Below are 20,447 nucleotides of genomic sequence, written 5' to 3' on the forward strand. Positions count from 1 at the left end.
TCATTTCGTAACACAAATCTTGAAAGGAGAGAAGCACGGAGCCGACAGGTTCCTGAACAGATGCCAGACGTGAGTGCTGGTACTGCACATCGCGAAATACTTCTGTACAGAAATGTTAAATTTCCCAAACAAGTTGTTCCGCACGGGATATTTCAGTTAAGGAACGATATAACATGACAGTGAAACCTGCACTAGTGAAAAGAAATTGTTCGTTCGTATGGTAGTTTTATGGCAATTTTGTTTCACCTAGCACAGCCTGCCGTAGGCGATAATTGTCTACACGTAAACACTGCACTTTGTATTTCGGTTGTAAGCATGTAGTTATGTGACACTGCAAGCAATCCACAATCAAGTCATGCCTTTGAGGAATAAGGTAGATTACACCTGTAAGCGACACGCACGCCTTCCCCAGAGTCAAAGAGTCCGATTGCGTACACGCGACTTGATAAGAGAGAGTATATATAGTGGCACCCACAACGGTTCGCAATCTTTTCCCCATTGGTGAGGTCCGATATAGAGAAGCTGGAGAAAGTATGGGGCAGGCACTTTTGCTGTCCTTACTGCTGTTTGGTGCTGCTTTGGCCACTCAAAAAGGTGAGACGCTTTTTTAAACATTAGAATATGATCAGAGCCTTCAAACTTTTCTTTGCTTAAAAAGGTTAATAGCTGTCGCACGAATGCGCAGCCATCCGTATAACACGGTGAATACATGCGCTGTAGACTAAGCTAAATCTCTGTAATCTAGCAACCGAATAACCTGAAATGAACCGTCTTTACATTGGCCCAAGTTCAAAAAAGGTCGCACTCCTTTAGGTTTGTCGCCTGCGAAAACCATCAGGTTATGTGGATGCCGGAATTCAAATCTAAAACAATGCTTACGTTACCATTTTTCGTGGGCAGAGAAATGCGGTCGCCCTGCCATCCAGCCCATGCTGGAACCCGGAGACCGAGTTTTCGGAGGCCAGGTCGCCATTCCTCACAGCTGGCCATGGATGGCTGGCTTGTACTACAGTAATGGTTTCGATTTCTGCGGGGGTGTTTTGATCAGTGACCGACATGTCCTTACGGCTGCCCACTGCTTCTGGTGAGTTGCACCTTTCTGCAATTAAGTACATATCGACTCCTTTAGTGGAGCCGGGACAAATACTACTTGGCCAAAATTATTGCAACGCAAATATTATTTGTTCTGTGATCAGCGTCCTCACCCTAAACTCGCACGATAGCCTCATGTTTGGGTTTATCACCTGTCACCGAGACTGGTGACACTTTCAAGACGATGGATATACTTTGCTGTCTTCCACACAACCTAACTGTGTGTCTGAATAAAGAACAATATCCAGGGTAAAATACATTTTTCGATTTACTACATGACGAAGCTTTCTTTGTGTGGATGATTAATCACTGGTATACACCATGAAAATACTTCCAGTAATTGAAAAACCAGTTGGCTTACGTCCGCTTTATCTTCAGAAACATTGTTGTTTGAAACTGCTTTTGAACATCATGGTTCCGTTTATACGCAATAGGCTGCACAGTAGCTTTTCTAAAACGAGAAGCGCCAAATACGAACCGTAGGACACGTGTGGTGCTTACCTAGATACCTGACTGATATAACAAAATGGCAAAGGTAGATATTTGTAGTTTGAAAATTAAGAGCTTCAGAGTTGAACTGCTCTGACAAAAAAACCAGTCCCTCTCCAAAATAAAACAGAGGCGCACGAAAAGCTCCTCACTAGTCAGCATAAACCGAAACAAAGCTGAGGTGCCCATCAACTCCGACCCAAAGCCTGACCCGACACAAACCGAACCCAACGCAATTCACTGGCTGAGCTTGACCTTATCACGAAAGAAAACAGTACCGAACACGAACCAGATGAAGTGTCACCTCTAATCACACCAGGAATTACTTCATCACATACACATTCACCTCCACTGGCATGCCTGTCCTCAGCAACTTTCAAATCGATGGCTCATCTCTCGGCATGCGGCGCAGCTTACCAACGGCGGTGTCCTTGTAAACCTCGCTGCGGTAAATGAGTCTCCGGTCTCCGGTCATAGTCTCCGGTGCACCCATTTCAACTCAGCCACCCAAGTCCTGGCGTGAAGTAAGGCCTGGGAACGGCAGCGTCCGTGGGAACGACACTGCGCAAGATCACCTTCAAGAGCTTTGCGTTTGAAAACCGTGTCCGAATTGCCCTATCGGAAGAAGTCGCTCTCGTAACGCGAGTGACCCAGGTTCAATTGTGACCATTGGAACTGTGTTTTTTTCTTGGTGTGCTTGGTTTTTCACAACACCATTACAAGCCTAAACCACGCAGTCAATGCAATACAACCTTTCTTGACTATACAACCAAGCGCTAGAGCAATTACAGAGGATCTGAGAAAGGACCGGTGTAGAAGGTATCTAAGAATGTGCACTTTTATGTTTGTTATACCTTCCAACGTTCGGTATGGGCAGTTTCTACAAAATCACTGTTGGGGTTGTCCTGCGAAAATTCGTTTTTTTCTGCATTGCTGAATTCAGTGTACTTTGGGGAGACGTGTTTGTAAAAGTAAGGTATCGGCGTTCCCACTGCAATAACAAGCTGGGTGAAATAGTCTATACTTTGTGTAGCCGTTGATATTCAAAGGGAAAGAGGTGATTTTAGGAGGACTCGCTATCAGTAGCACTGTGAAGACGTTGCGCACCTAACCTTTTTGACTCGTTTTAACTTCCTTACAACACTATGTAACCGTTCGTCAGCAGCCGACGAGTCAAGATACCGTTGTATGGACTTTCTTCTGTCGCGATACCCTTGTTATCTAACTTCATCTGTAGCCCTTCAGTATGATGCACCTTAGGCGCACTTGTAGCTCCTTTGCTAAGGACGCCGGAATGTCTAATAACCTAACCGTTTTGAGTTATCATGTGTGAAGCGCATTCCAGTGAATTCTACACGCCTTTGGCGAAGCCTTCATATGCCACCAGTCCGCAGGACTGCGAAATTGCGGTTCATTCGCCGTGATGGGGAAAAGGTTGCGGGCTTTTCTGCCACGCACAACGCACGTTTTGTTAGTCCAAAGCTGTCTTTTGCGTAGTCAGACGAAGAACTAATACTATCCCCTTGTTTATAACGTGATCACTGGATCATTGTGGTAGAATGACGTCACACTGCTTCTCCTTTACCGTTTCCGAACCGGCTTGGGTTAAAAAATAATTCAATACACTTATCCCAAAACACAGGGGCTTGAGACTGACTGGAAGCCCCCCATTTCTTAACGCTGTTGGAGACCGAACGCCGCAGTTGCAGGGAAATCAGTGCTTCAACCATTCTTTATCATTCAAAGCCAGTGCCAGCATGTGAACTTCACGAGCAAATAAAAAAGCAACCTTGAAGAACGCACTACATTAGCCTTAACACTGAAGGAAATATCAGCGACAAAAAGGAATTTTATGACCTCTCACGACTTGCTGGCACATGCTTTTTTATAGAATGGAATTAAACTATCGTGCCTTATGCAGGCAATACCTGGGTATCTTTTACTGCAAAGGTGAACTATATGGCTTCTGCAACGCGACCCCATGCTTCGTCACAAACAAACAGGCCCTAGAGAAAACACCCATGAGACATGTCGCGGATATGATTTTCATGAAACAGCGCACTAATTGAATGAGTCACTTTCTCAGGGCAATATTTTCTTCTTAAGGCGAATCTCTGATACGAAGGCTGATAGAAACGCGTTTATAAACACGAAGCCGTATCTCAAAAACTTAGGACGCAGTTTGCCAAATTTCAGAGAATTTTCGAGTAATGTGTAGCATCCTTATGCTGTTTTTGTACATTGTGTGTGTTTTTACAGACAGGCTTGGGTATGAGTAGAGGAATACGTGGATTACTTTACTGTTTTCACGTTCTGTCTGTTTATTTTCTCCGATTGCGTAAATATCCCCTACTTTAAAACTATGTACTTTTCCGCAAATGGAAGGCGTTGTGCAGAATTGCCAATTCTTCGCGATTTCTATCATTGCTATTTGCAACGTCCTTTCCCACCTTTCTTTTTAGTTTTGTGTTCGTGTTTTCGCGCCCAATTCTATAATGGGTATTTTCATTTTCGTCAGTTCATTTATCTAAAGATACATTATTTTTTATAATTTTCTCTTCTTGGATTTTAAAAATGCCCTTGGGTCAACTCTCTCCATTACGCCATTATACCGATTAAAAGGGTTACTTCTTCAATTATGCATATTAGTGGAAATTCAGGCCGTTGGGAGGCATGCTCCTTTTCCCTATTTTTATTCTCATTTTCAGTGTTCTTTTCCGCATGTATTTATTTTTGCGGTCGTGTTTTTGGACGCGATGCAAAGGATACAAATAATTGATTTTGCAAGTTCATTTTTGTGAAGTTTAGATGTTTTGTTTTTGTTCTTTTCTGGTTTTTAAATAATCCGTTTGCATCTTATGTAAGACGTATTTGTGACAATCAGCCATATTTTTAGCTGGCGCTACGCCTGCTTCTCCTATTGGTTGATTTCAATTGTAAGTACCTAAAACCTACACTAAGTTTGCGAACAACAGTTCATTGTCTAATTTAAACCATCTTGATGGTGTAACAACTTTTTGCTATCTTTAAGGCTTGCACAACTCAAAATAAAGATTTTTGGGACAGAAGAATTACTGCTCTTTATAACAGCAAAGGGAAATGTTTGTACAAATCTGGCAATGGCGATGTTGTACGGTGGCCATTAGAATATCAACTATCTATTCTGTATTTCCAGTCCAGAAAGAGACACCGATTTCACTTTGCATCTGGGGTCTCACAAACGCATCTCAAGAGACCGAAGTGAATCTGTGCACAAGGTCAAAGAAGTGTGCGTTCACCCTCAGTATCCTTGCTACCGAGTGAGTTGCTCTGTTTTATACTTCCATATAGCGCTGAAAGATGAAATGAGGGGTTAAAACAATGGTGCGAAATGACATACAAGCTGTAACGAGAAACAAACGAAAACATTGCTGGTGTATTATTATGCGCAGGTAGAGCTTGCACTAATCGATACAAAATTATCTTAAAATTTGGAACAAAAACTTCTTTTGTAGGGCTTCACCTTAGGCCCTTTTATACAAAACAGTTTTTCTGAATCTAGGAAGCGACATTTTGTCTCACCCGCCGCGGTTGCTCAAAAGATAGGGGGTTGTGCTATGAAGCAAGAGGTCGTGAATTCGATTCCCGGCCGTAGTAGCCGCTTTCCTGATGGAGGCGGAAAGCAAAAAACGCCCGTGTGTACGAGATTTCATTGCACGTTAAAGATCCTCAGGTGGTCAAAATTAATACAGGGTTCTGCACTACGGCCCGCCTCATCGCCTGCTTTGCGTCGGCTCGTTAAACCCTACAATCACTGACACAAGACATTTCTTCTCTGTAGGAGCACGTGTGTATTCCGTGAATCCTTCGGTGCGCAGTGGTGAATAGATTTATATGTACACTTAAACCTAGGTGTAACGAAGTTGACAGGCCTTCGGAATTTTTCGTTACATGCTGGTTTCGAGAGAAGGCTTGCAGGAATAAAACAGAAACAAAGCTAAAAGGATAGACATCAGTGAATGTGAACTCCCCGTTCATTGATCTTTTCAAAGTCAAAAACTGAGTGAGTTGCGCTTGCCGCTTTCGCACGAGCTTAGGCACTACGTCCCAGGCAGCACAGGACCGTTCGGCCTAACTCAATCCGATGTACTTTGGCCAGTGATTTTCCATCCGGCCGTTTTCAGGTAGACGTGTACGGCCCGTGTCAAAATGTGGGCCTTTTGGCCGTACACGGCCGTCTCTCCCATGGCTATGAAACGGCCAGTCTCCGTCTGCGGGTCGAACGGCTTACGTTCATGCGCCCAAATTCCCGCCGTATGGCTCCGGCCATTCCAAAGTCACCCGTATGAGGCCGAAGTACGCCCACCGGAGGTCAGCCGAGATGCGGTCGTCGGACTCCAGGCGGACTAAAGCTGCCGGAAGTTCGGCCATGGTACAGGCATTGGAGTCCAGCCACAGTACAATAATTGTACTGAGGCCGGTGGACGACGACTGCATGCAGCCCAAGCAGATGACTCAGTCACGCTGTCAACAGCACAAACCCGCCATTTGGGAAGAACGTAATGCTGGGCGCGTTGGCTCATCTGGGTGAATAAACACGCACTTAGCGCGAAAAAAGAACACACGCAGAAAGGACAGGACAAGCGCAAACTCCCAACTAACTTTTATTGGACAGAGCACACACATATAAGTACACTTGTCTTCTGGTCGCTCATGCGCACTTTCTACAACCATAGCAATATGTATCGCAAGTGTAGCTGAGCTCAGCATCACACACTGAAACTAATTTAAAACCCGCGCTTCTACATTAAAAAGGCTTTGTTGTTGTCGCGAATATAAGATAACACTTGTTTTTATATAGGCAGACATAAAATCACATCAAAAAACAGTGTAGGGCACAAAGTTGAGCCTACAAATGCACAAGCTTAGCCTCTGGTATATTTCGTACGAAAAACGTAATGCAACTTTGGTTTTTGCCACATTATTACCAGAAGAATTGCCGGAAAATTGCGGTTTTGCGCGCCCTTGCCTTTCTTTGGTGAAGAGTCCTTGACAAGGCACCAATTCCACTCCTGCGTAGTGACAGCGTGCTCGACGAGCTTGCAGGCTAGTTATTTTCGCTGAAGCAATGCCATCGCACTTCGGACATTTCTGCCGTGTCGATGTCTGCAATGCTCTCCATTTATCGAGGGGGCGAATAGCTTCGAGCTGATGCTTCGATGAGGCCGGCGGGCGGTGCGCGGTAGCGCTGCCTGGAAAGGCTTAGCTCACCCGTCCGTGTGACACAGTCTTCTTGGGCAATAAATGGCATTCCTATGGCCGAAAAGGTTAGCTAGTAATGTCCCGTGGGTCTTAGCACCTTCCCGGTTCACATAATACCACTCATTCCTACTGGACAAATGAAGTTCGTTGATTTAAAGCATATAATCACCAAGCGGATGAAAAACGCGTCTGCCTCGTTTGGCTCCCTAACGGCTTGTTCCTTCCTGAAGGAAAATTACGCCCACCTCCCCTCGCGGGAACCCTGTGTAGATGCGACGCATCGTGGGTTTCCCTCGGCGTTTCCGTTGCGTTGATTCTCATACCGCGTGAAACGTGCCATGAACGCGTACGATGCATTTCCGTCTACTACGGGGTTCCCGCATCCCGTGCACGTCGCTTTGCAGTCTCATCGTCGGTGGTGCTAGCAGTTCTGTTATTGGGCTGGCCGGTGCTTGTTGCGGTTGCGCCGACCATCGCGATAGCAGGCTTGTTAGTCTCCATTCAAAGCAGCGTTGGACATCGGAGCACCGGCGCTGGAACGACGGAGCGGAGCGGCGCAGGTACCGCGTTGTATACCACCGCATAACAATGGAGGAAAGAAAAGTTTAGGAGGGAGCGTCACGTGACAATAGTGAAGCCTAGTCATAAAAATAAAAAGGAAAGACTTAAGGGAGATGTTCTACTCACGTGACAGGAAAGCGGTAGTTCTTTGCGCCTCATGTGGCCCTTCGCCGACGCTGCGTGAGTGCGTCTATCCGTTTCGTTGCCGGGCCGTCCGCGTATTCGAGTTTCGACGGCGAGTCGTTGCGCGCAGCTCTGCCTGCAACCCGAAACGCGCAGCGGCCTGATCGTGCGGGCAAAGTGGTCGGACGGGAGATGCAGAAAACATCTTTGTTTACTGAGCTTTCGGACCCATCGAAGTTCACGCCGCAGTCGGAGAGTTGTGTGCCGCCGCCACGTGCAGAAGTGGAGATGATCATTTCAACTTTGTCGCTCAGGCAAAGTTGAAAGTTGAAAAGATCAACCATTTCAACCATTCCTTTAACCATTTATTGCCAAGGCGCAGTCAGTCCATAATTCAGCAAGGTCCCTCCCAGGCGTAATCTAGCATTCGTTTTTTTTATATATACGTATCGCACCGATCGAGCGGTCCTCAGCGGACAAACAGCCGGCGTACTGCTTGCGACGCGAGGTGGTCACACCCAACATAAGGGTTCTGAACCCTTTGTTTTCCAGTGCACTGAAGTAGATAAAAACGTACCACCACGCCGGAGCACCCAAAAGGCGAACGTATGCAATTGAAGCGCACGCGAGCGAAACCAAAGCCAGTCTCACCACCTCCCCGCCGACACGACACTAGTTACGCGCGATAACTTCGCAGAATGCCAAACGCAATCGTCACAGCACACCTGGCAAACACCGCGCAGCTGTAGGCCGCTCCATGCTTGTGAATGTTTACGGCGGCGCGTTCGGGCGATCCAACGTCAGAAGTGAAATTCGGCTTGCAGCTCGTGAGGGTGCTTCGTAAGAAAGCGATCGGAGTTTCGCCTTGCTTTGAACAGCGACAGCGGCAGTACTTCCACGTTACGAAGCATAAAGCGCAACGCTGGCGAACGATCTTGTACGGCGCCTTCGGCGACGGCGCTCGCCTCTATCTCCACCGGCAGCCAGCCGGAGCCACTAAATGCTACCGCGGGCCTGAGCGTGGTGGATTTTCCACAATGCATTGCGCGGGGGGAGCCCGAGGAGAGGAGAAAGCGGCTTCAGAGGAGGTTGGCTTGCCGAAGCTGGGCCGCCTGACGTCATGCTCCCTCCTAACATTTTTCTTCCTCCATGCGTATAACGGTGAAGGGAATCAGAGAGAGCAGCCCATGCGCATGCGTTAACCGAGCGCTAGTGCGCGCCGACGCACAGCTGGCATAGCAAGCATGGAGGAAGCAAAATGTTTGGAGGGAGCATGACCTCAGGCGGCCCAGCTTCGGCAAGCCAACCTCCTCTGAAGCCGCTTTCTCCTCTCCTCGGGCTCCTCCCGCGCAATGCATTATGGAAAATCCACCACGCTCAGGCCCGCGGTAGCATTTAGTGGCTCCGGCTTGCTGCCGGTGGAGATGGAGGCGAGCGTCGTCGCCGAAGGCGCCGTACAAGATTGTTCGCCAGCGTTGCGCTCCAAGCTTCGTATCGTGGAAGTACTGCCGCTGTCGCTGTTCAAAGCAAGGCGAGACTTCGATCGCATTCTTACAAAGCACCCTCACGAGCTGCAAGCCGAATTTCACTTCTGACGTTGCATCGCTCGAACGCGCCGCCGTAAACATTCACAAGCATGGAGCGGCCTACAGCTGTGCGGTGCTTGGCAGGTGTGCTGTGACGATTGCGTTTGGCATTCTGCTGAGTTATCGCGCGTAACGAGTGTCGTGTCGGCGGTGAGGTGGTGAGGCTAGCTTTGGTTTCGCTCGCGCGCGCTTTTGCATACGTTCGCCTTTCGGGAGCTCCGGCGTGGAGGTACGTTTTTATCTACTTCAGTGCACTGGAAAACAAAGGGTTCAGAACCCTTATGTTGGGTGTGACCACCTCGCGTCGCAAGCAGTACGCCGGCTGTTTGTCCGCTGAGGATCACTCGATCGGTGCGATACGTATATATATAAAAAAAAACGAATGCTAGATTACGCCTGGGAGGGACCTAGCTGAATTGTGGACTGACTGCGCCGTGGCAATAAATAGTTAAAGAATAGTTGAAATGGTTGAGGTTTTCAACTTTGCCTGCTCGGCAACGTTGAAAAGATCCTCTCCACTTCTGCACGTGGGGGCGGCACACAACTCCAACTGCGGCGTGAACTTCAACGGGTCCGAAAGCTCAGTAAACAAGGATGTTTTCTGCCTCTCCCGTTCGACCACTTTGTCCGCACGATCAGGCCGCTGCGCGTTTCGGGTTGCAGGCAGAGCTGGGCGCAACGACTCATCGCCGAAACTCGAATACGCGGTCGGCCCGGCAACCAAACGGATAGACGCACGCACGCAGCGTCGGCGAAATGCCACATGAGGAGCAAAGAACTACCGCTTGCCTGTCACGTGAGTGGAACATCTCCCATCCTCTTGAAGTGCAGAGGTGCGCTGCCTGACACGAAACGTAGGACAGGGTTAATACCACAAAAACAGACAAGGTGAGGCGCAAACTATCAACTGTTTATTATCTTGTGAAGGGGGGCGGTTATATATGACAGAAATGAAGAACATTGACGAAAAAATAACAATAAAACGCTACACGTGACATGATATCCATTCCTCATTTAGGAAACTTATTTCACGCGCCGAAAGCCGGATTGAAGGGGCGCTAACGCAATCTCCCTCCACTCCTGACAACATTGCATATGCTTCGTATATCTCGCGGGTAATCTTGTCTCTGGAGCGGAACAAAATGGTTGTCCCCTCAAAATCGGGGAACATTTCTTCTCGCACTTCTTAACATGCGCGGCCAAATTTCCGTTTGCCACCAGTTGCGCGCATGCATTCTTATGTTCCCGTAATCTGTCGTTGAGACAGCGGCCTGATTGCCCCACGTACGACCTACCACAGGAGAGGGGGATCTTGTATACAATACCCTCTGCGTAGTTGACGAACTAGCGCCTGTGCCATGTGCCACATTCGAAACCTTTTTTTCCTCTCTTGATTTGCAGCCTTGCACAGTCCCTTTAGTTTCAACGGGGCAGAAAATACCACCGGATATAATGTTTGGCGCCCACTTTCTTTTGCCGGTGCGAAACCCTGTGAATGTAGTTCATGACAACTGGTCGAATCTTAGGTCTTTCCTTGTTCTTCTCGGGGCTGTTCGCGTTTTTCACCTTCTTAAGCACATTCTCTGCAACTGATACAAGTACGTGGGTAGGGTAACCACCCTTTTTCAGCCTTATACATTGGCGGTCCAGGCTGTCCGTCACAGTGTGCGAGCACGATTTCGTGTTTGCCTGCGTGATGCAGGAAGTTTCAATTCCACGCTTAATCAATCTGGTGTGGGACGAGTCATAAGGCAGCAGTCCCTTTTCCCCTCTCGTGCAGTAGCCCCAACATGTGTAAAATTCTTCTTCTTTTAAAAACAGGTCAAGAAATTGTAGGCACTTGTTTTCCGGCTTTTCGTGTGTGAAATCTAGCCCCACATGCAACCGGCTGAACTGTTCCATAATTTTATGATGGCACTGTCGAGGTTTGTTCCTGAAGGCATGCATACTAAAAAGTCGTCGACGTAGCGGAAACACCTTGTTATACCAAGTGGTGTCAAGTCCTCGAGAAGATTCACATCCCCTTTTTGCCAAATAAATGTCTGCTAACACCGGAGCTATGCATGAGCCGATCGTGATCCCGTCTTGCTGGGAATAAACAGTTCCCTCGAATTCAATGTACAAAGACTGCAAATAGATCCTGAGCAAATCCAAGAAAGAAGGAACACTAACACAGGTTTCATTATGGAACTTGACTGCTCCATAAGCGAGTATGCAGTCCTCTACTTCCAGTAAAAGACGTTCTTGCGGAACACTGCAAAACAGGTCTTTCACATCTACTGAAAAACAAGACCCTGGGGGGGGGGGGGGGGGGGAACTGTCCAGAAAACTGATAATGTCCTCGGAATTGCGGATGAGGAAGGGGTCGTTGACATGCAGTTTGTTCAGGTGGGACTGTAGGTAACGAGCTGTAGCCTGCTGCCACGTTGCCTTGTCTTCGACGATAACCCTGAAGGGTGCGCCTTCCTTGTGGCTCTTCAAAGTGAACAAAGGACGCAGGCACAGTTCCTTAGCGGACTTGATTCGTTCAGCTAACCACTCAAGTCCTGCCTCCTCACAGAACTTCCCTGCTGATGTGCGGACCGCTTTTAAAGCTTTCTGTGACATATCTTCCGCTCTCTGGAAATTCTTCGACCGAGCATCATGAGCCTTCGCTTGATATAGCTCATTGTTTAAAACTGCAAATTCACCGGTCTTGTCGGCCTGCACTAGCCGCAAGCTGATTTCCCGGGAAAACGTTTGTGTCCGTTTGAAAGCCGTTTCCTTCCTATTACCTTGACATTTCACTGACGTCATACATTGAATCTTGGTGTATCCCGGGATAAAATACTTTCGTGTTAAACTATAGAAGCAGAAGAGGAACAACCCCCCGTATAGCGTAATTTTTGGTTTTAAATGTTGCCGGCCCGCAAGAAGACCCTGTTTACGTGGGGGGGGGGGGGGGGCACCCTTTATAGGCCGCTTCCTTCGTTGTGCTGGCATCATTTTCGTGACGTATTTGACGTTACACAAATGTTTCTGTATCTCGGAATAAAACACTTCCGTGGTAATTTTAGAGACAAAAAAGAACCTTATTATCTCTCAAAACTTGCCGGCACCTGCTTTTTGATGGAATGGAAGGAAAGTCCCCTATAGCGCAAGCAGGGCATACCTGAGTAGCTTTACCGCAAAGGTTAGCTGTGCGGCTTATGCAACGGGATGCCATGCTTCGACTGAAACAAACAGGCCATAGAGAAAGGCACACATCATACATATCTCGGTATATGAATTTGAGGAAAAAGGGTATTATTCAGTAAAGTGACTGTTTGAGAAAAATAATTTCTTCGTCCCGGGAGTGTGAAAATTGAAGGCTGATGAAAAACACGTTTATAGTCCAGAAGCCCTATCTCAAAAACTAAGGACTCAGTAAAAATCGCCTGATTTCAGATAATTGTCGAGTAATGCGTGGCATTCTTACGCTGTTTTTGATACAGTGCATGTTTTTTTTTTACAGACAGGTTTAGCTATGAGTAGACAAATGCGTTTGGTTACTTTGCTGGTTTCAAGTTTTGTCTTGTTTATTTTCTCCGATTATGTAAATATTCATTATTATAACGATTGCTTTTTTAGCTAATAATGTACTATTCCGCAAATGCACGGTGTAGTGCTGAATTTGCCGTTCGCGATTTTTTTATTGCAATTTTCAACGTTATTCCCTGCATTTTTAAGTTTTCTGGTCGAATTTTGAAGGCGAAGTCTAAGATGGGTATTTTCGATTTGGTCAGTTCATTTTTCTAGGATACATCATTTTTTTATATTTTCTCTTCTTTTGGTATTAAAAATGAAGTTGCGTCAGCTATCTTTATTACTCTATCGTACCGATAAAATGTGTTACTTGTTTAATTATGCAGATCAGTCGAGATTCAGGGAGTTCCACGGCTTGCATGTTTTCGCAATTTTTCATATTTCCAGTGTTATTTTCCGGAGGTCTTTATTTTTTCGGTCGTTTTTTTTTTTTTGCTAAGATGTATAGGACATAAGTTTTTTTTTTAATTTTGCCAGTTCATTTTTATTTAGTTTAGATGTTTTGTTTTTGTTTCTTTCTGGTTTTGAAATTTGCCGTTTAACCAATTACCTCCATTTACGATATTATACCGATTGAATGTGTTATCAATATCAACTCTGCATTTTTGTAGCTTTTTGTAGCAGTTCTGGGCATTACCTGCTCGAGGGTGTGGTGGTACTCGGCAAGAAATGCTACGCATTAAACTTCTTTCCAATGTGTAACCTCCAATTTCCCTAGCCGTATACTGCACACTATGTACGACGTCTTTGTGTACCTTCAGCCATAATTTTTACGAGGCGCTACACCTGTTTTCCGATGGGTTGATTTCAATTGTAGGTGTGCACCTACAACCTACAATAAGTTTGCGAACAACAATTAATTGTATCAAAGAAACAGTGTCGACTGCGTAACCACAATATTCTGGTTGCTTTAGGGCTTGCACAACTCAAAATAAAGATTTTTGGGGCAGAAGAATTTCTGAATGTGTCTGTAAGTTAAAACGAAACCTTTGTACATATGATAATTGGTACTTTGAACTGTGGCCATTAAAATATGACCTATCTATTCTGTCTTTCCAGTCCAGAAAGAGATACCAACTTCACTGTGCATCTGGAGTCACACAAACGCACCACAAGAGACCGAAGTGAATCTGTACACAAGGTCAAAGAAGTCTGCGTTCACCCTCAGTATCCTTGCGATCGAGTGAGTGACTCCGTTTTATTACTTCATATAGCGCCAAAAGATGACGTAAGGGTTGAAAAAATGGGGCAAAATGGCAAACAATTTGTAACCTAAAACATATACAAACCTCTGTGACGTATTATTGTGCGCACATAGCTCTTACGCTACTCAATACTAAATTATCTTAAAATGGGACAAAGTTTCTTTCTAGGGCTGTAGCTTAGGCTCTTCTATACAAAGACGGTTTTCTGAATCTAGGAAGCGACATTTCGTCACTGTACTAGCACGTGTTTTTTCAGCGAAACCCTCAGTGCGCAATGGCGAATGGATTTATATACCGTTAAAACTGGATATAACAAGGCTGACAAAAAATTTGCAATTTTATGTGACACCCAGGTATTCGTTATATGCAGGTTTCCAGTTAAAGCTCGCACGAAGGGCGCAGAAACAACACCAAAGTGATATGATGTGCACCTCAGTGATGTGCAACTAACTCTTAAGTGATGTGCAACTAACTCTAACTCTTAACTAACTCTTAAGGATAAGCAAGGTCACTTACCCCGTGTTCGGAAACATAGCTTAATTATCACTCATGCCTTTTGGCAATTTTCGGTGCCTTCACCCGTTTCAAGGACCAAACTTATAGTGAAATGGAGCATTTTCGGAAACTTGACGCTCTTTTCCCCACTCATAAATGTTGACAGGGTGCTAGCTGGGATTCTGTACCGGGCGGCGATGCTCTTCTTTCTCCCGGGAAGAGGAGGTATTTAAAATTGCGAGCTTGCCATGAAAAACCAAAACTTCTTCGCGTGAGCAATTGCCGGCATACCAGGCACGGCTAGGTCCAGCCGTCAATCAACATCACCACCACCAACAACAACAACAAAACTTCTCTTTTTCCTGCACCAGAACTCAAGACCGACGCACCGACACCACAAATAGCAGTGGAGACTCGCGACTACACGTGGACACGCAAGCCTAGCACCCAACCGGCACCGTATTGACACTGGAAACGCACCGTAGTTTGCGGTGCGGGCGAAGATTGCTTAATTAGGGCATTTCTGCTGCCGATTTTTAAGAAAAAGTTCGAAAAACAAGGTCACATCAGCGCAACGAAGAATTCGTTACGTCAAGGTTAACCGCCGCAACGCTTTCGTCAAATAAAAGTCGGAGAAAGATGGGTTTCAATGAGGCTGCAAATGGGGAATTAAAAACCTTAGTTGACTCGAGGAATTCGTTATATAGAGGTTCGTTGCATCTAGGTTTAACTGTATACAGCTAAACCTGGATGTAAGAAACTTGACAAAATTTTGCAATTTTTTTTTAAATGCAGGTTTTCGTTGCATGCAGGCTTCCAGTGAAGGCTCGCAGGAATGAAGCAGAAACAAATGATAGACATCAGTGAATGTGAACTCACCCTTCTTTCGATCTTTTTAACAGTCAAAAACTGCGTGAGTTGCGCTTGCTGCTTTCGCTCGAGATTAGGGACTACTCCGAACTCAGAAGAAGCAAGGTCACTTACTCCAATATTTCCAAACGTAACTTAACTATCACTTTTCCCCTTTACACTTTTCGGCACATTAACGCGTTTTAAAATACAAACGTTGGTTGAAAGGGCGCCTTTTGAGTACTTCTTGTTCTTTAAGACGCTTAAAATTGTTGAGAGTGTGCTAGTTGGGATTCACAACCAGCCGGCGACATTCGTCATTCTCGCCGTGGAGCCGCCGTGGAGCCGCCAAAAGACACACATTTTCCTTTTCCAGCAGCAGAAACTATCACCGACGAACCACTACCAAAGCTAGCAATGGAGACGCGCAACTACACGTCCGCAGGACGGCCTTCAGGTTAAAATTTGTCGTGAACAAAAACCGCACTCCCACGTTGAAACACATGGTAGTTTGCAGTACAGGCGAAAAAAAAAGGAAAGTTTAGCTACTCTTCCTACCTGGTGTGCTGTCAGGTTAAACAAACAAAACCAGAAGTAGATACTACGTTAGTCACAGGATGGTGCCTGCCGCTCCGTTCATAATCCTCATCATGACGAAATTTGTTTTTAGGCGATTCTAGAAGTTCTCGTTTCTGTTGGCTCTTGACAGTAGTGCTAGTATTCGCAAAATTTGTTTACTTCACCAATCAATTTTCCAGTAGAAGATCCAAAAACAATTACTGATCAGCTCGCCGACTTAGTCATATCAAGGTTACCCGCCCCAACGTTTCGTTACTTAACGGTACCAAACACATGGACTTCAATAGGAATGGCAATGGGAAACTGAAAAACATCGTTAAATATACGCATTCGGTATGAAGAGGTTCCTTACATTCAGGTTTAACTGTATCCAACACAAAGTTTTGGTGGGCTTATCAGCGGTTTTTTTATTTGGTGCGTGCAGTTACCAGATAAATATAATAATGTGGGATCACTTCATGACGGAACAACCTACTTTCCTAGCGGTGTTTCATTGCGAAAAAGCTAGTAGTATACTTCTGGCGTTTTCAAGGAGAAATCATGAACCCTAGCATATGTAACCTCGCTGTGAAGGCTGGTTTTTGAAATTCCTTGTATGTTCTGTTTTATAACTCACTCGCGCAAATGTTCTTAGGCAACTGAGCGTGAAAGCTATACGTGAATAGGCGGCTGCTCGAGGTCAGGTTTATGCTCTGCGCCGTTCCGCACCTTGTCACCAACTAAATATGACATTGCTCGGAACGTCGTAAGGTTCAACGTCAAGCTCCATAAACGTTGATTATACTCATCGATCTTCTTATTATTTGCAGATTTTAATTAGTACGTCGCAAACTGCACCCATTGTTACACGTGCGCGCTGTATCCATTCGACGTCAAGCTATAGGCATGATTAACGGCTTAACACCTAATTACGAACTGTTGAGGCAGAAGGCTAAAGGCTGCCTTTTGTTCGGGTAATTTTGGCTGCGTGAAGCTGTCACCCATTGTAGCTATTAAAATATCTTGCGATATTGCCGTCACATGTAAAGCATAAACAGAACATTAAACTGCACTTGCTGCTCCGAAGAAACCATCATTCATTCGTTTTATTTTTCTGTATTTTCCCTCCTCAATTCATAGAAGAAAAGACGCTGGCCTCATTTGAATGACATCGCCATCATTACACTCCGGGACAGAGTGAACTTCTCCGACGCCATATCTCCTGTATGTCTTCCCAGTAATCGCGAAGCACTGCCAATGGGATCTACGTGCCACGTCGCGGGTTGGGGATCATTCACATGTAAGTGGTGCTTAATCGGCAACAATGCTTAATGGCACACGAAAACTCCTGCAGAGCCTGGTTTGCTTCGTGCTTTTAGTATAGCCTCCTAAGGCCCCCCTTGAACGTATAGCACATTAAAATTCAGATGCTTTGTAAGCAATATGGGCTGCAAGCAAAACTGAAACAGTCTTTCCAAGCTACAGTAGATACTGGTGGCGCCTACTGTTGGTGTTTCATTCCACTTTAATTCTGAAATGGCGCTCATGCCAACAAACAAAAATGGCGTTTTTCAGTCGGGAGGTTTTACATCGACGCCACAAAGAAAGCCGTTCTCATGTACTTGAAAACACTGTGGTGCTCTTGAATTTTGTTTTACGAGCTCACGAAAGACAAAGGTTTCCCACTCCACCGCTATTTCTTCCTTCACTTTTATATTTTCTTCATTTGTCTCGTTAATTCTATGGGCCACAAATTGTACGTCAGGACAATGTTGACTCTTCGTGACTACGTTTGCAGAACTCGTTATTTTATTTTCTCTTTCTGTCTATACACACTAAGTGTTATTTTGTGTAAATAAAAATAAAAAATACCTCTTTAGATGCTGCGGATGTCTCTGTCCTCGAAATTCTTCAGAGGATTGCGTCAATGGGGACAAGCAGCACTAATTTCATGTTGTTTCTTTTGCGCTAGGCTCCCTTTCCTCTGAAAGGTTTCAAAATCGAAGTCTTGAGATTTCAAAACCTAAGACATAAGCCTTGATGGCTTGCCAAGCAAAAGTTCTTGAGTGCTGTCAATTTGAGCTTCCCGGGGACGAACTCCTTAACTCGGCATTTACCGGTGAAGGGAATAATCTGCCGGACAACGCCGACGTTTGGTGAGCACGGCAGAGTGAGGCAGGCGTTTCTAATGATGTCAAGAAAAGGAGGGACTTCCCTTGGCCGATTGGCCTCTTCATCTTCTTCAGAAACAGCGAGGTACACACACACACACACAGGCACAGACGCACACACACGCACACACACACAAGCCACATACACACACAACCCACACACAACACACACAGCGAACGCACACAAAACCTAATCACACAAACACACACATAAAACAGCACACACAACACACACACGCACGCACGCAAGCATGCTCGCCCGCACGCGCGCACACACACAGACACACACACAGACACACCCACACACACACACACGTGCACACACACACAGACACCACAACGCAACACAACACAACCCACACACACAACACATACACACCCACTGTCTATGACATGTTTTAGGCTTTTTTGACAACTTAGTCCCAGTGTGCAATATATTGCACATGTGGTAGCAAAGGGAAACATCATAGGAAATAAAAAAATGCAGAAATTCTCTAACGCCATGCCAGATAAGAGACAAAATCAAAGTTGGAATCCAATGGCGCTACATTCGAGCTGTGGTTTAACCTCGGAGCATGTTGGTAAATTGTAGAAGGCTGAATATCAAATTTCCTCCGCAGTCAGGTTTTAGTTCCTTAAGATTTCATTCGTGACGATCATACACGATTGACTACGGGGACCGTATTTTTGATTACAAAACAATCTCATTGCGCCGGCTAGAAAGTGGCGTGCGTTCCAACCTCACTTTGATTGAGTGCAGAGCAACGCCTTTTGTTAGCGGCGTTTGTCACTTACAATGAAGTTGAATAATTCCAAAGATGACAAATAAAATTTAAAATATGGCACTACTTTCTTCTACTTTTCATTTTCAAAATCCATCTCTCACGTAAAGCGAAACAGAATTGCTGGTTTTCAGTTTTGGCGTACGTGTCTCATGTGGCCTTATTATCAAACATTTTCTTTTTGTCACAGCAACTACAAAGAAGGAAAACCCCTCCGAACTAAAACAAGCCTTGATAGAAGAGATACCCTGTTCGAAACGGATACGTAACAGAGAGAGATTTATCTGTGCCCGTGGTGTTACTGGAATTCATCGACGAGTGAGTATCCTTTTTGGTAGTTGCACTACCGTGATTAGTGTACTCTAACTGACCCAACCACCTCCATTTGGTGAGAAGTGCCTGCGCAAATAAACTAGCTCTGGTAAGCTACACGACAAACATGCGTTTCCATACGACATATCGGTGACAATTGCTTAGTGTGGATTCCTAATGAAATGATCAATTCCCTGCGCACAAGGGAAGTGCACACGTAGAGCTCCGAAGGCAGACCGTTATACGAGACCGAGTCAGTTTGACGTCGAGGATTATCTTAAATAAAAAACACGCACACGTGATGAAATGCGCACACATGTACACAAGGAAATAACACCATTTTTTTGAGCTATAATAGCCTTTGCCTAACCTAATTATTCGCAATGAAAATAATGTGATAATATTACTTTAGAGCTCTCATTGCACTGTAATTTCTCATTTTGTCATTATTCCAAAAAACTCACTGAAGCTACCTATGATTTCGACAGAGGGATTAAGGATAAACCTTATCTAATTTAAATTATATGGAAACGTAAAAAGAAGGAAAGTATGCCCGAATATTTTTCACTAGATTCTGTCCCATACATTTTCTCTTTTTAATACCTTAAATCATGTATTCAGCCTTGTACAGTGTCTTGATAATGCGAAGCTCAAAATCTCATTTCCGACTATCTAGGGCGACAGCGGCGGACCAGTGGTTCACGGCCAAAATGGGACTTGGACCGTGTTTGGACTTGTTCACTCGGGTGTGAGGTTCTTCAAAAATCTCGGTGAACAACCATCGACAGAAACAAGGGTTTCGCACTACGTCAGCAATTTTATACAGCCTTATTTGAACGGGAATTCGTCGAAGCTTAACATTTGTGGTATCTAGCAGCACAACTTGATAAGCGTCTCGGAAGTTTTTCCCTGCAATTTTTATATACAAGTTTTGCTTATATATGCCTCTATTTTCTGTGGCCAGGTAAAAGCACTTTAAACAAAGCCTAATCTATATTTGGACTGTTTCCAGTAATCTCTATACAGCGGCCCTAAGATGTCTACAGCCGGGAAGCTGATATTATTTGAAAATAAAAGCCATTCCTGCGTATATATTCATTTATTTGCTTCCACACAATGCTTCAGTTGGTATGGCATCAAACCAAACCTTTCCTTGCAGGCGTCTTTCAGTGCCCTTATACAATTCAAAAGCAAAAACAGGGATTTAGCAAGAAACAGGCCTAGCTAAGCATTTATTATGATAAAGGAAAAAAACTAGCTGCAGCCGATACTGAAAACTTTCATCGTCGATGCGTATCTTGCTGTCAGAAAGCCTACAACCAATGTGATAGAAAGATATATCTCCTTCCTTGAAGCAGAACTAGAACTAACGTCCGTAAAAGTCGCCACGCTCGGCTGAGAATGTTGCAAATAAGTGAC

General features: G+C 45.2%; 1 protein-coding gene across 1 annotated transcript; it reads left to right on the forward strand.

The window, feature by feature from the left end:
* The first annotated feature begins 505 nt into the window (after window positions 1-505).
* LOC144146183 (chymotrypsinogen A-like) lies at window positions 506-20,101 on the forward strand. The gene is made up of 6 exons (XM_077678151.1): window positions 506-594; window positions 901-1,084; window positions 13,716-13,839; window positions 16,904-17,063; window positions 18,907-19,034; window positions 19,705-20,101. Exons 1-6 carry the CDS (start codon window positions 534-536, stop codon window positions 19,900-19,902), a joined length of 855 nt encoding a protein of 284 aa, XP_077534277.1. The 5' UTR covers window positions 506-533; the 3' UTR covers window positions 19,903-20,101.
* Window positions 20,102-20,447: the final 346 nt, after the last annotated feature.

This window comes from Haemaphysalis longicornis, unplaced genomic scaffold (assembly GCF_048455015.1).
Source record: "Haemaphysalis longicornis isolate Haplotype H1 unplaced genomic scaffold, Haemaphysalis longicornis Haplotype H1 scaffold_7, whole genome shotgun sequence".
Taxonomy (NCBI): domain Eukaryota; kingdom Metazoa; phylum Arthropoda; class Arachnida; order Ixodida; family Ixodidae; genus Haemaphysalis; species Haemaphysalis longicornis.